This window comes from Penicillium hordei, assembly GCF_028827395.1.
Source record: "Penicillium hordei strain IBT 12815 chromosome Unknown utg000005l_segment0_segment0, whole genome shotgun sequence".
Taxonomy (NCBI): domain Eukaryota; kingdom Fungi; phylum Ascomycota; class Eurotiomycetes; order Eurotiales; family Aspergillaceae; genus Penicillium; species Penicillium hordei.
In genome coordinates, this window is record NW_026623146.1 from 842,268 (window position 1) to 856,824 (window position 14,557).

The 14,557-nt window shown below is 46.4% G+C and overlaps 6 protein-coding genes across 6 annotated transcripts; 3 read left to right on the top strand and 3 right to left on the bottom strand.

Moving 5' to 3' along the window:
• Positions 1-362: 362 nt before the first annotated feature.
• N7537_009277 (glycosyltransferase family 69 protein) lies at positions 363-1,865 on the top strand (the record flags this gene model as incomplete). The annotated part of the gene is made up of 1 exon (XM_056900331.1): positions 363-1,865. The coding sequence occupies one exon, from the start codon at positions 363-365 to the stop codon at positions 1,863-1,865; it is 1,503 nt and encodes a 500-aa protein (XP_056748999.1).
• A 1,938-nt stretch (positions 1,866-3,803) lies between these two features.
• Positions 3,804-4,924, top strand: N7537_009278 (PIG-L family deacetylase; the record flags this gene model as incomplete). Its single annotated transcript, XM_056900332.1, has 4 exons — positions 3,804-4,098; positions 4,167-4,357; positions 4,416-4,483; positions 4,579-4,924. The coding sequence occupies 4 exons, from the start codon at positions 3,804-3,806 to the stop codon at positions 4,922-4,924; spliced, it is 900 nt and encodes a 299-aa protein (XP_056749000.1).
• Positions 4,925-5,100: 176 nt separating this feature from the next.
• On the bottom strand, positions 5,101-6,268 carry N7537_009279 (glycosyltransferase family 32 protein; the record flags this gene model as incomplete). The annotated part of the gene is made up of 3 exons (XM_056900333.1): positions 5,101-5,434; positions 5,501-5,732; positions 5,800-6,268. The coding sequence occupies 3 exons, from the start codon at positions 6,266-6,268 to the stop codon at positions 5,101-5,103; spliced, it is 1,035 nt and encodes a 344-aa protein (XP_056749001.1).
• Positions 6,269-7,260: 992 nt separating this feature from the next.
• On the top strand, positions 7,261-8,477 carry N7537_009280 (uncharacterized protein; the record flags this gene model as incomplete). The annotated part of the gene is made up of 4 exons (XM_056900334.1): positions 7,261-7,353; positions 7,405-7,434; positions 7,486-8,295; positions 8,355-8,477. 4 exons carry the CDS (start codon positions 7,261-7,263, stop codon positions 8,475-8,477), a joined length of 1,056 nt encoding a protein of 351 aa, XP_056749002.1.
• Positions 8,457-8,786, bottom strand: N7537_009281 (uncharacterized protein; the record flags this gene model as incomplete). The annotated part of the gene is made up of 1 exon (XM_056900335.1): positions 8,457-8,786. One exon carries the CDS (start codon positions 8,784-8,786, stop codon positions 8,457-8,459), a length of 330 nt encoding a protein of 109 aa, XP_056749003.1.
• A 3,890-nt stretch (positions 8,787-12,676) lies between these two features.
• N7537_009282 (uncharacterized protein) lies at positions 12,677-13,201 on the bottom strand (the record flags this gene model as incomplete). The annotated part of the gene is made up of 1 exon (XM_056900336.1): positions 12,677-13,201. One exon carries the CDS (start codon positions 13,199-13,201, stop codon positions 12,677-12,679), a length of 525 nt encoding a protein of 174 aa, XP_056749004.1.
• Positions 13,202-14,557: the final 1,356 nt, after the last annotated feature.

The following is a 14,557-nucleotide window of genomic DNA, read 5'->3' on the forward strand; positions in this document are numbered from 1 at the left end:
GGATATATTTTTTGGATCACCAAGGGATGATGTGTATTTTGCGAGATTCAGCACACGCAAGAGGGTTGATAGTACTGTGGGAAAAAATACAGCCTATTTTACCACTAAACCATAATGTTGAAAAAATACGGGCTATTTTACCACTAGACCACAACAAAAACTAAGGTTCCTGTTTATGGCCTAGGGGGGCCTCATTCTATTCTGACATATAACAAAAACCTCAGTTCCTGTTTAGGGCCTAAGGGGAGCCATATCCTAGTCTGACAAGTACCTTCAACGGATAATGCATTGTCTTGGCGTCAGACGTGATCAACATCTCTCACTCTGGATTTAGGCAGCGCTTGGACATTACGACACTAAACATGCCCGCCAGCGTCGAGTCTGATGGGTATGAGCTTGACTCCGAGTCATTGCTTGGCCGGAGAAAACGTGACCTGCGTGGCTTTGAATGGCGACATCACACCTTCGCCCTCCGTTGGACAAGGAAAACGCTGACCGCGCTGTTAACCCGCGTTTTCCTCATCTTAGCCCAGGCCTTGGGTGTGCTTTTTGGATTGAGAATCAGACGCCGGGGTTTTTTCTTCGTTCAAACCTTACTCAGCGGACTTCTATTTCTGATCTGCCTGACTGCACTATTTTGGCCATCATATACCCACTTACCGCCATGTTACCAGACGCTCAGAAACCAAGTGCAGAGAAGCGGGTATCAAGGACGCGGTAACATCGAGAACAAGAAGGTCTTCATTGCTGCTGTTCTTTATGATCCACAGGGGGAATTTGCCAGCGGCAAATGGGGACAGGCCCTTCTCCAGCTCATTGAACTTCTCGGGGAGCAAAATGTGTTCCTCAGCATATACGAAAACAATAGTGGGCGAGAAGGCGAAAATTCCCTTCACGCTCTAACGGACCATGTAAGATGCGACAAGTCGATCGTGTCAGAGCCAGGTCTCAGTTTAAGAGGATTACCGAGAGTGACCATCCCTGGAGAAGAAACGCGCATCAGGCGCATTGATTACCTGGCTGAAGTCCGAAACCGTGCTTTGCAACCACTACAAAATGGCAATACGACATACGACAAACTTTTATATCTGAACGATATTATTTTCGACCCCGTCGAAGCCCTACAGCTTCTATTCTGCACAAACGCCGACGCCAATGGTGTAGCGCATTACCGAGCTGCGTGTGCAATGGACTTCAGTAACGCCTTCAAGTTTTACGATACCTACGCAACCCGCGACCTACAAGGCTATGGAATTGGCCTACCTTTCTACCCTTGGTTTACTACCGCGGGGAGGGGGCAGAGTAGACAAGACGTGCTAGAGGGTAGAGATGCCGTCCGCGTCCGCAGCTGTTGGGGTGGTATGGTTGCATTTGATGCCCGCTTTTTCCAGGGGTTGAATCCTGTTCGATTTCGCGCAGACTCTGAAATATTTTGGGATGCCTCCGAGTGCTGTATCATTCATGCAGACATACAGAGCGCAGCACCGGTCTCAGAAGAATCCAAAGTCTCAGGATCATACATCAATCCCTTCGTTCGGGTCGCTTATGACGAGAAAAGCCATTCGTGGCTTTGGATCACTCGACGTTTCGAGAGACTGTACCCATTCATTCACAACGCCTTGAACCATCTGGTTGGACTTCCTCGATACAACCCTCGCCGCACCGAGGTATTTGGCCAAAAGGTCATGGACACTGTTTGGGTACCGGGCGATGGTGAAGGACAGCAGGGTGAGGTTCGGACCACGCAACGCGAAGCTGGAAATGACGGCTTTTGCGGACGTCGTGGACTCGAAGTCCTTGTTGAAGAAAGAATGCCTGGTCAAGATGGGTTTGAGGCTATCAGGGTTCCAGCCGGCTTGGTTTAATTCTTATCTGACACTGTCCGGGGTAATATGTACAATATAAAAGATGTGGCCACGGAATGACTAGCTCCCTCGGTCCCATTAAAGCAAACATTCTTTACCAACCTTGGTCTGGGCATTTCAGGCCAACTTGACGACCGTTAAGTGGGCGTAATGTGAACTAACAACACACAACACGTTGAAATTCAGTCTATTTGATGATTCACTACGCCGTGAACCTTACGCGTTCGATCGATTTCTCAATCCGCCGGACTTTTACGATGGCCCTGCTTCTCAGGCTACTTGGGATGAGTATGAGGACTACTGCAATGAACCTCCAGAACGCTGTGACAATCCTGCACAATGGTGAGGATTGAACCGTACAATGTACCCTTGTCTGTCAAGGATGGCAATGGATGTATTATCGATTCCACTGATGTCTGCCGAATCTGAGAGGGTGTTTTCGTCGACGAAAAGGATGGGGGCTGGGCACCGAAATGCTGTGAAAGAGGATATTGTTGAGACTTGTACTGTATTACGATAGTACTATATAGAGGACGAGATTGAGGAGGGCTGATACCCTCACCATTGATAGACTGTCTATTACCAAATTAAGTTCAGTTCAGTTTTGACTGCTGGAACTGAACTGACTGAACTGACTGAACTATGTAGGGCACTAGCGATATGGCGGAGAAGTTCCTTAGCCATCCCTTGATTTCGGCAGCCGTTGTGAGTGTCGAGAACCGATGAAGGAAAAGGGGTGAGAGTTGAGGGGATGAGGTTCAACCACAACACCTCCATTTCACCTCCGGCCCTCGTCTTAGACAGAAGAGGGCTTCCCCTGACAGAGGGAGACACGAACAACTGCCAGAGTACTGGTCCCCAGCACCACGTAGAGGTGTCTGCCCGTCGCTGGGGTGGAATTTGTGACCTGTCACTGTACCTCGGATTTCAGCCGCTGAACTGTAGTTACATAAGCAGAACTGAAACCGGAAGAAAAACCGATTCCTCCAAGTCCCTGCAAAAAAAAGGGGGAAAAGAAACAGAAAAAGAAAAGAAAGGGAAAAGAAACAGCAACGAAAAAGGAACGGCAAAAAGTTTTTTTTTAGGCAAGCCTTGCGAGGAAAAGCGAGAAATGATAGGCTGCCAGACAGCACGGGAACCCAGGGATCAGGGATCCCTATTATGTGGATATGCCTTAGGAGACGGTTGAAAGAGCTTAGCATGTAGGCTGTGACATTCCTTGGTTTTCAATTGGTCCATGAGGTATATAAGCTTGGAGCGGGAAGATAAAGGTGGATCAGGGTTCCGATCCTTTCGCCAGGCAACCATTTTGTGATTTGCTGTCAGCCGTACCTGTATCGAACAGAAAATACAAGGACCCACTGTAATACCGTATTATTTAGTTACACCCCACCACCCAGCCTTACTGCCTAGTGTAAGCAGGGCAGAACATTGATATGAGACATCTAGAGCACCTGCTAGAAACTATGCCTAATAACATCGAGGTAATGATCGAGTCTCTGGCTTGGTATAAGCCGTGTTAGGGGTGCATTACCCAGTTATTTGGCAGAAATATAAAAACCATAGATTTGCACCAGGAAGAATATTATGCAACTAAGGGCCGGGGGCTAGAAATTTCTGGAACGTTACTCGCAAGCCAAAGAAAAGAGTCGATGTCGTGCCGTGCTCGAGTTCGGGTTTTAGCCCGAGACACATTGAACCTTGTACGTAACTTCGGGAAATCGCGGTAATACACCAAGAATAACTGCTGGAATTAAAAATGATCCAAGGAAAATTGGGAATCAAGGAATACTCGCTTTCGTGGTAAAATACCACCTCTCACCACAACTGGGCTGAGGCTGTCAAACCCCCCCCCCTTTTTTTCGTGATCCTACTGAATATACTCGGTACATACCAGTCCCCTAGTCCTTTCCTCTTAACGGCTGTTGCCCTAATGAGATGATTTTACTTCGTCTCTTTAAGCGACAAGTGCGCCGGGTTCTCACACAAGGCTGGCCCGCAATCCTAGCCGCCTTGGTCAGCGTGGTCGTAATATGGGCGCTTCTTCTGTATTTCATGCTTGCCTACTATCTGGCCGATGACCCACGCCTTGTTCCTGACACCTTTCGACATGCACGCCGGCCGATACTCGTCACGGCGCATCCAGATGATGAAACTCTGTTCTTTAGCCCCAGCATTCTCTACCATCGACACGATCCCCATGTTACACGATCCCTGTTGGTGATCTCCTCTGGTAAGTGGACTAGGTAGCTTCTTTTGATTAGGTAATGCAACATAATCTAATGGTTGAGAAATAACCAGGGAACTACAATGGCATTGGTGAACAACGCCAAACGGAAATTCATAAGAGCTGTGCTGCCTTGGGGATCTCCCAAGATCACTGCGTAGTCTTAGACCATCCTGACCTTCAGGATAATCCGAAGAAATGGTGGGATGAGAAGTTGGTTCAAGATATCATCGCACCATACATAGAAAAATGGAAGGCGGACCTGGTCAGTGTCTCTTGAATAATGAGCCAGCAGAATACTGTGTCCTAACAGCGATAAATAGATCATATCATTCGATCATGGTGGAATATCAGGTCATATCAACCATAGAGCTGTCAGTGCGGGCATAAGGTACGTTTGTAACTCGGCCGGTCCTTTTCTTGTCCCGACATCGTTACGGTATTATTTTGAATCTGATGGACGTCGGTTGACCTCTAACAACACAGGAACTATGTTGTGACCAACGAGCATGCACCCCCGGCATATACGCTGCAAAGTATTGGGCTCCTCCGAAAATACTCATCATTGATCGACCTGATACCCTCCACCATCCCATTCTTGTGGAAGATCATTAAAGCCCTCCTTATACCTGCAACGAACCCTGAAAGTGTGGGTCGGTCGCTCGTACGAGAGACAGGGAAGGAGGGAGTACTTTTGGTGAGCTCGTGGCAGACATATCTTGAATCACGAGCTGCCTTTGGCCAACATGAGAGCCAGTATTCCTGGGACAGAGTACTGTACTTAGTGGTGAGCCGTTACATGTGGTTCAACACACTGGAAAGGACAGGATAGCATCAGGTCCCAGGTACAATCCCGAGCACGCGACTAATGGAATAAATGGCGTGTAAGTCTTCTGTGAAAGGTTCTATGTCATGATTTACATGTACTTGAATAGATATATCAGTTAATTGTTGGAATGTGAAGTTAAAAATGTGTAGAATAAGTATAATACATAGAAAAAGGCCTGCCTACATGTACTTATGCGAAGGCCTGAGGGAAGGGCTTCGTAAGTTGGATTCGGCGTCTCGTCGTGACGACAAACGATGTCGCGCCACACGCCAGCACCACAACAATGAGACCAAGACTCCAGTGACAATTACAGACGCAAGTAAGATAATCTTCGGCTCGATATCCTTGAGCAAGAGAATCAGACGGGCGTCTTTGGTGTGCCACGAGGAGGAGCCAAGATGGCGGAAGAGGGGGGTATCGACAAATCCGTTCAGCATATGCATTTTTGGGTTACCCTGAGTCCCAGAGAGAATACGAAAATCCGATCGATTTTCTTGTAGGGTGTACACAGTTCTTCACGGACATCTGGTCAGTCATAACAATACAGACAGGGGTTCGTAGATCATTGCAGACACTCACGAGGCATAGTGGCAGCCAGTGCTGAACATGATTGTCACATATGACAGAAGCGGCCACACATGATTGAACGTAGGTAAACTGTCGACCAGGGATTTGACGAAGGGGTGATTGGGTGAGGCAAGCATCATGCCAATTGAAAAGCCCGCGGGGTGGGCAGCCGGTGCGACGAAGTTGAACTGACGAAGAGGCTCAAGGGAACGTTTGCAGGCCAGGTCAAAGTCAAGAACAGCGCCTAATACCAGTATTATCGTCAGTCTACCAGTCTGGCTGCACATATCCCAACTTCACGGGTAACATACCTCCATACTTCTCCAACGCCATATAACGTAGAGCGTCAACACGTTGGACCATGAACGGATAGCTTTTCCACATATCATAGAGGTGAGGGTAATTCTCCTCTACAAATTGCGGCGCATTGCTGTCGTTCCAGAAGAAAGCTTCCCATGAATCATGGTGCCTGAGACAATCAGCCCTGGCTGCGAGCCATTCTGTATGCGGAGCACTTGGTCCGAGGTGAATATGGTGCAATCTCGCTGGAACCAACGGCCGCAAGCCCGCATCTTTCGTGGAGTAATTGGCCGGGAATGACGAAAAGGTCACATCAAAATGATCGCGTTGCTGAGAAATGATCGCTTGAGCCGAAGAGTTGGGCCATATGAACGGTAGTCGGAAAAGATGGTATAGTCTCTGAACTGAAGGAGCTGATAGACACGCGAGAATGAGTACAAATACAAGCACAAGGAACACTCGAAGTCGACCTCGCGCCATAACTCCTAGCAAAGTGAGGACAATATCGAAACCCGCTAAAGAAGGTGGACAGTGATTGGCATGATAACTTTAAATGTTTACGGACACTGCTGCTGCCTAAGGAGAATTCAGGGTCCAGGATATCCGTATCGACTAGTAATGAGAGTACCAGCCGAAAAGCCAGCTTCAAGGTTGAGAACGACTTGTGACTTCAGTGATCGTATTGGCATGTTACGAGAGGGCGTTCCAATCAATCCGATAGACTACACGAATCGTGAAGGAGATTAAGCGAGTCATTCATTAGCTGATAATTGATGGTATCATACCACGTGTTTGATTGCCAGAATATATCAACCATTGGAATAAAATCAATGAGCCATAAGCATCGCATTCGAGGAAAAGATTACAACAAGCAAAATTCGTAAGACCAGAGCATCCTTATTGGACATACCGCCGCCCAATAGCTTCCTAATACGTACGGTGTACCTCTAGAAAAGAGGCATTCAAACCTCAGGGCTAGGTTTCATCTTGAAGTGTCTTAATTAAGTCTAAGTATAGGCGCTAGTGAACTCTATGTATGAAGTCATGGTTCACGGAACCAGTTGAACGCCAGAATTCGGGGTCTTTCGGCCGACTAACTTTCTTGCCTCGTCCCATATATAAGAACAGTGGGGAATTATAACCCGGCTGAGTCTTGTTGCGAGCCTAGGCGTTGTCTGACCTTAGGATTCGTTCTTAAAATTACATACATACCATAACTGGTATTGCAAATACTGTATTGTATAGCGCTGTATCATACGTGATAGAACAAATTATTGGATGAGCACGTGCATAACCCTGCACTTCGAGATAAAATACATGGAGGATGCACCTGACGGCCCGCTTTGAGCTGCTCCATCAAGTTATTCCAGAAACCGGCATCCCGCGGACACCGAAGAAAGCTCCATAAAGCTTAGACCTCCCCACTGCATGATGGATTGTTTACGAGGTACCTATGCTCCCTTTCTGCCTTCATGCATGGCCAAGTTCCGAAGCAGATGGGTCGGTGGATCCGACTCCGGCCTAACCAGGATGTGGGATTTTGGATGTACATGACTCTCCTACTGGTATGTGGAGCACTCTAATTCTCTACTTACTGTCTAACATATGCATCTTAGTTGAGTCTACAAAACATGACATCGATAATAGTATGTGCGATGGTCAGAAACCTGAATTATGAAAGCTAAGACGGGTTTTAGTTGCAGCACAAAGTCCAGTCACAACCGGCTACAAATAATGACAGGTTTGATTCTTTATCTGGCATCATCCTGATTGAAATATTCAAATTCACTATTTCTACAATTTGTGTGATGCGTTTAGACACAGACACAGCCCCATCTCTGCGAGAGGGCCTCCGGGCTACACTATTTAGTCCCTCGAGTGACGCTACCGTGTCGGCATTACTTTTCACTGCGGCTACCATTCTACAGAGTGTGGGAGCACATTCTCTTGACCTTATTCCTTACCTTGTCTTGTCCCAGCTCAAGACCATTTTAACGCCTCTTTTTGCGAGGGTGATATTGAACCAGAGATATGCCCCCAAGAACTGGCTCTTCATTGCCATGATGGCACTCGGCATTGTTTTGACTCAGCTTGGATCTGGCTCAGCCAAATTGAGTCCGAAAGAGCTGAAAACCCAGGCGATGGTGCATGGAGCATTTGCAATGCTCCTCGCAGGAGTTTGTGTTGCTCTAGCTAGCCTGTGCATTGAGAGATCTATGAAGAAATCTGGTCTTCTTTTTCTCTGCAACGCTCAGCTAGCGGCCTATAGCTCCGCTTTCGCAATCATTTACTCTTGCTGGGTTACAAAGTTCAGCTTTACGCATTTTTTCAGAGGATTTAGTCCGCTGGTTTGGATCTACTTAGTGCTACAAGTGTCAGGGAGCTTTTTGGTTGCGTGGTGTGTACAAATGACCAGCACAGTGACCAAAAATTACGCTCAGGGTCTAGGATTCGTCTTGGCCGTCCTCATGCCTCGACTAGTGGCCCATGAGCATATCAGTATTCAGGTGAGATGACGGAAGACCCACCGTATTGCGAGAGAAAGTGTCGCTAATTCTACCATCAGCTGCTGGCCGGAGTTGGTCTTGTCCTGGCCTCTGTACTTGGGTCGACATCTTCTAGTCAAAGAAAACCGGATATGGACGAAATACGAGAAAAAGTAAACGACTCAAACGTGTGCAAAGTGTGAAATATCATCTCCAATGTTATTAGCCTCATCATTAGGGAGGCACGGCTCGTATGTCAAGACTTTGGAAAGCAATGCTAGATCCTCGCGTGCCAGAGTGTTAATCTGTTCTATCCCGCCACGAATGTACAGATCACCCTGTCGCTCTTCGACGACAGGTAGCTTTGTTCGAAAAATCTTTATCAAATCCTGATACGCCTGGATTGGACCGGGGGCAATCGAGGTAGCTCCAGTTTCCGGTGATAATGCGGAGATAGAGATGACGGCGTTCATCCAATGAGAAGGAGGGGCCACACCATCGTTTCTATACATGGTCACAAACCTTAAACGACTCATTTGACTCAACCAGCCAGCACTTATTTTGCAGACATTACCTTGACACTCGATTTGCACTGCGGGACAAGGACGAGTAGTAGGCACAGAATGAGAAGGTAGCTAAGGTAAATTTCTACGTATATATTTCTGGGTATTTACCTGAGACTCTCCTAGGACATCGGAATCAGAAACCTCAAATAAGAGTACCAATATTCTTTGTCAGCATGTCCTAAAAATTGGCAACCTTTTAGATGCCCGGCTACTAACTGCCTAACGGAGATCGGTCAGTAAGTCCAACTGGCGTTCCGTCGGAGCTTGGATAGGTTGATCTCCCACTTTATGGTTGTTAGTTTTGTGTTTGACACGTAGTTGGGGCGATAAATTGATAGGAGGGGTGTGTCTCACTTCTGGCGAGCTGTTTCAGAGAATTTCTTTGCTGGGTAGGATGGTCGCAAAGTCTGTAAAGTGTGTGAAGGAACTAGTGTTAGTGAAGTGTCGGCCATAGAGGTGAGAATTTTGACCTTAATTACTCCGCGCCTTGAGGTCAGACGGAAATAAAGTGTGTAGAAACCGGAAAGTAGCTGACTAGTGTTAGTGAAGCCTTCGTCATACGGGTAAGGGATTATACCTTTGTTTTCTTTTATCTTGAGGAGAGAGAGGGGGTGAGAATATGGATCAAAGGAGAAGAGGAAGGAGAAAAGAGGAGAAGATTGACGGAGCGGAGATCTTAACTCCTGTTTCCTACGAAGATAGACACCATCAAGAGGAAGGATCCAGAGGGGCTCTCACCCTAACCAGACACTCACCTATGCAATCATGAGAAACACTGAGTTTTGAAACTAGGTAGACTGATATCCCAGTACTATTTACCACAGCGCCGTTGAAGGATAATCTGAATGAAAGGCAAGAGCAAAGTGAGATTTTATGCCGCCTAGATACATAGGTGGGTGGTGGCCAAACAAAAAGAATTCCAGAGACACAATGTGAGCCTGAGGGGCCCTGGCTTATGTTATCTAGATGTGGCATTTGGTTAGTTCATCGTTCAGTAGTTGCAATCTGTCACTCCCAAGTCTTTGCGTGGGGGTGGTGACGGTTAGGTTTTTGGCCTACTTCACTGTCCAATGCCTGAGAAAATGTCTACTTCAAAACCACAATAACAACATTCTTCTGCGCGGACAGCGCCCATTTCCTCGACCAGGGTGATTGTAGGTGCTCAGGGTTGATTTAAATAAGCGTGAGGCTAAGAAGGCGTATCATCGGTACGAGGTCCAAAGGCGTAATGGAAAGTGTAAGTGTCGTGGTGGGTCGTCGTGTTGTTGATACTCCTAAACGACTTGGCGCCAGATCTCCGCTTCTAACTAGTCATTTCATTCTCGGCTAAGAGGGCGAACATCTCAATAATGAGGGCCCTCATTTCCTACTCCAGGATCCATATGAAATGATGGGATGGACATTCGTAGTTGTCGGTATAGCGCGCGACTACTATGAGACAAATGGCACATATGTTCGATTTGAAGTGGATTTGATTCTGTAATAAATCTGAACCTAGGAAACAATCAGTCTCTGTTAGCTCCTTGTTTCATCGTAGACCCTACCCATCGTCGAAGCGATTATACCTGGAACGCCGTTCGGGTTTGGAATATATATGCATAGAGAATGTGTAGAGGGTAATATATAGTTGATAGTAAGACGAAACTTAACAAAGGCTGGCAAGAGAATTCCGAATGAAAATTGAGTGCAAAGTGATTGTTCACGGTGTTTATCCAAAGATCATTTCGTGAAGCAGTACCAACATCGGATCTTCCAACTGCGTAGAAGGCGAGGTGAAAGCGCGTGGCGGAAGTCCATTGTCTCCATCAGGGCATCAAGCTGGGCCATTACCCGAGTGGCATCATGTAGGGCACGTCGGATAGTCGGGGGTCGGGCTGTCGCTCGCAGTCTTAGCTGCGTTAGCAGCTCCACCTGGCCATTGGTCGGTCACTAACTCCTTGTCAGCGTCATGTTTAAGCCGCGGTAGGGTACGGGGGGGTTGGGGCATATATCTCACTTTTTGAAAGCGCTGGATATTTTATTTCTCGTTTAACAAAGTCGAAGAATATAATGAAATACAATACCTAGACCTAGTGAGGTTATGCTTTTACCGAAAGCCTTGTTTATAGGATTAGGAGTCTCACCTTTGCTGAGGGCTGTCAAGTTGGGAGTTCCAAAAGTTTGAGAAAGAGGAAAAGAAAGAAGCAGAGATCGATAGTGGGGATATAAATATTACTTGCTCCGAGAGAAAGCGTGTTTTCACGAGGAAGGCACGACCCCCCAATTATAAGGAAACAGCCGACAAAGGTGGATACTAATGCCTCAATAATAGTTGTGTAATAGTAATGGGCTTAGATACACATAAATTCTAAACCATGGCTGATGCTGGAATGATATTGGATGCAGGGGGTTGTTCAAGAATGATATCAACGAAAAGAGCGAAGTGAGATCAAAGTGAGATCGAAGTGAAAGTTGGCCATATTAATTTATAGCCAGTTGAACAAAGAATTCTAAAATGTCATTTAATTCATCATGAAGTTGTAAGGGCGGTGTATAGGGCAGCTTACTCCGGCTTGGGTCCTCATTTGAATGATCATCTTAAGAGTAGAGTAATGGAAAAAAGCATGATTTGATAGATGCTCCCGACCCCAACTCATTCACCAAGCACACCGCTCTCCAGATAGCCTGCTCCTCAACGTGATCCAGACTTTGTCGAATGCGCATCTCAATCATTCACCCTACAAGTTCGCTGATTCCTTGTTCTAACTTAGCCAGAACAGCCACTCCATCGTTCGATCAACACATTATATGGTTGCTTTCGATCACAGATTGACCGTATCTCATGATCTCTGTTGCCTCGTGCATGGTAGGTCTCTGAACTCGAGAATTTCCAGTCGCCTGAGGGCGACGTTGAGTCAGGAGCTCTTACTGATAGTTGTTTAGAGACGGAACGGGGTGTTCCGCACCCACCTTTCCTTGGTCAGCGTTGTGTTTAAGACGTCTTTGCGACTAGGGAGTCTGTCTAATTGGTTGTAGGTTGGTGGGATTTATCTACCAGATATTCAGTGATACATGTGTGATGGATAGTATTATAACCCACTAGTGCTAGTTAGTCATTCGTCCTGTCACAAATATGGAATATAGGGCCGAGGAATCTCACCTTCAGTGGTATGTGTTTAAATATTAAGTAAATATGTAAGTGTTGAAGGATAACTCAGAGTAATCAGAGTACCGCAGTTTCCGAGATATTTGTGATGTTTGGAAGGTTGAGACGTGGTGGAAAAGGCGGACCTGCAAAGTAACCAATCTGTTGGCTGTTTTGTTTTCCCGTGAATTTTGGTTATAGACTAGGGAATCATGCCTTGATGGGCTGCTGTGTTCAGGTAATGCAAGAAATGTGAATGTGAATGTTGAGGAAAGCGAAACAAAAGAGTATCGCCACCCAGGGGGGGGTGGGGGGGTGTGGATGTAAAATATTAATTGAGAAATTCTGCCTTTGGGAGCAAGATGCGTCTCTCACGTTTAAAAGGCAAGTGAAAACTGGCCAGGTTTAACAAACAATTCCACATCACACATCAGATTTTCTTATAGAGAGTAAGCAGTGAATCATCCAAAATTGTATCTGAAATAGCGCAAGATAATGATATGAACGAAGGTTGAGTGCGAAGAGAGGTTATTTCAAGGCATGCTCACATATTTCCCCAGATCCAGCAAAGGCCCGGCGTGGACATAATGTTCTGCCGAGAATTCCATGATCCGTCGCGATTCCCAGAGCATCATTGAAAAAGTAGGATATTTCTGACGTGAGGGTATCAGTGCCCCTGACGCCAATAATTCAGCTTGCCTGTCGTAGAATGCTAGCTGTCTGTATTGGAAATACCCCTGAGCTTCTCGAAGTACCGGCTACGAATCTGCTTGCAGACGCCCCAAACCCGTCTCCGGTTGGCAAGTCCAAAAATGTAATCATCATTCTCGGATGTATACTGACTCTTCTTCTGAATGTCAAGAAGTAACTTGGAAGTGTTGTCCTCTAGTTCTTGGGATTGGAAAGAATCGATATCGTGCATCTCCCAGAGCCACGGTATTTCACTCCTCAACGTGCGTTTCCAAAGGTTGGGGGGTAAGGTAGTACTATGCATCGCCAGGGAAGCGGCCTTCAGAGCGAGAATGGAACCAGCTGGGAGAAGCTTGAAAATCTCATGTCGTAACTCAACTGGGAGGTTATTAGATATATCTTCACTCCGGAAATGCCGACACGTTGCAGCCTTCTTATCAATGGATTTCGTGATAATATCAAGGTGGGACTCGAGCTGGGGAATTTCAACCGGATTGACGACCAAACTCTGGTTGTGGTAAGCGTGTGCTATCTCTTCTCGAGTCATCAATCGTGTCACAAGACAACGTACTTCTTGGCCTTGAGCATGATGCCAAACCTGTTCAGCAAGAGGCTCTGGTTCGATCACCCCTCAAACTTTCGAAGACTTCAAACAACACATCTTTCTTGATCTGTTTAGTGTTCTCTTGGCAGAGAAATCTTTGAAGGATACCATGGTAGCAAATTGCATGGAAAGGAAATACACAAGGCAAGCCAAGTTCAGAAAAGTCATGGTAACTATGAGCATTAGGAAGTAGTAACGAAAGGTGGGGGGGACAGCATACGCAGTCATAGGAATGTCACCCCCATGATCCCAGAAGGGCACATTAGGATCTTATAACGAGATTAGTCAGTCCATTGAACATGGCTATACACAAACTTACCATCTACCCTAGAAACGTGGGCTTGCCCCTACGAGACAGAGGTTAGCCCTGATATTTTGTGTACTACATTGGAAAGAGCCTTACATAATCCCAATAACGACCGTCATCCGTGAGAAATGATCTTGAAAAAAAAAAATAATATATATTCTTCATAGTGTCGTGGGTACGCAATAGTGACATACTTATCGTTTCCACGGGCCTCGTTATTAACACCCAGAACACAGACTTTGTCTAGCCATTCCAAGTTGCAGTCCCTGAGGACTTCGTACCGATAATAGTCCTTGTCGGTCCCTTCAGGATCCATACCCATTTCGCTGGAGAATGTACTACCACATATCGCACAATATATTTCTCATCCACCCATGCCGGTAGTTCCAACGTTGAAAGCTTTCGATAGTAAGTAAGGATGAGGATTACGGAGGACGTTGAAACTGAGTTTGTCACGTGGGCGTAATGAGGCAAAGCTCATTAACACGTGGGAAGCTTATGTGTGCCCCACTCGTGAACTATAACTAAGTTTCGTGTATTTCGTCTAACTCCGTGATTGTGAAATCAAGACCTAGTATCAAACAGGGAGGAACTGCGGGCTAGTAAATTGAAGATTAAGGTAGTTTTGAGATCATGCAGCGCGGAAAATCACGTATCGTGACAGCTGAGATGCAAAATGACAGAAAGCTGGTGCACGAACAATGTATGACCGATGTTGACAACTGTAGCAAACCAAAATGACAATAACTACCCGCTATTTCAACAATACGTGCGGACATAGATGACTAACTGTAATATACACTTTTGTATGGTATGCCTGTTGACCAATGTCACATGATTTTCCATGGTATAATACCCGGTTTCTACCATGTATTCGGACTTGGTATTCGACAAAAATTGGCCTCTCCTTTCCCTCTCTGTAGCCCCTCGCATTGCGATGAGGGTATGTGGGCGGTCGTGCCGTCGGTGCGCCGATGCGTCCCAACGGTGTG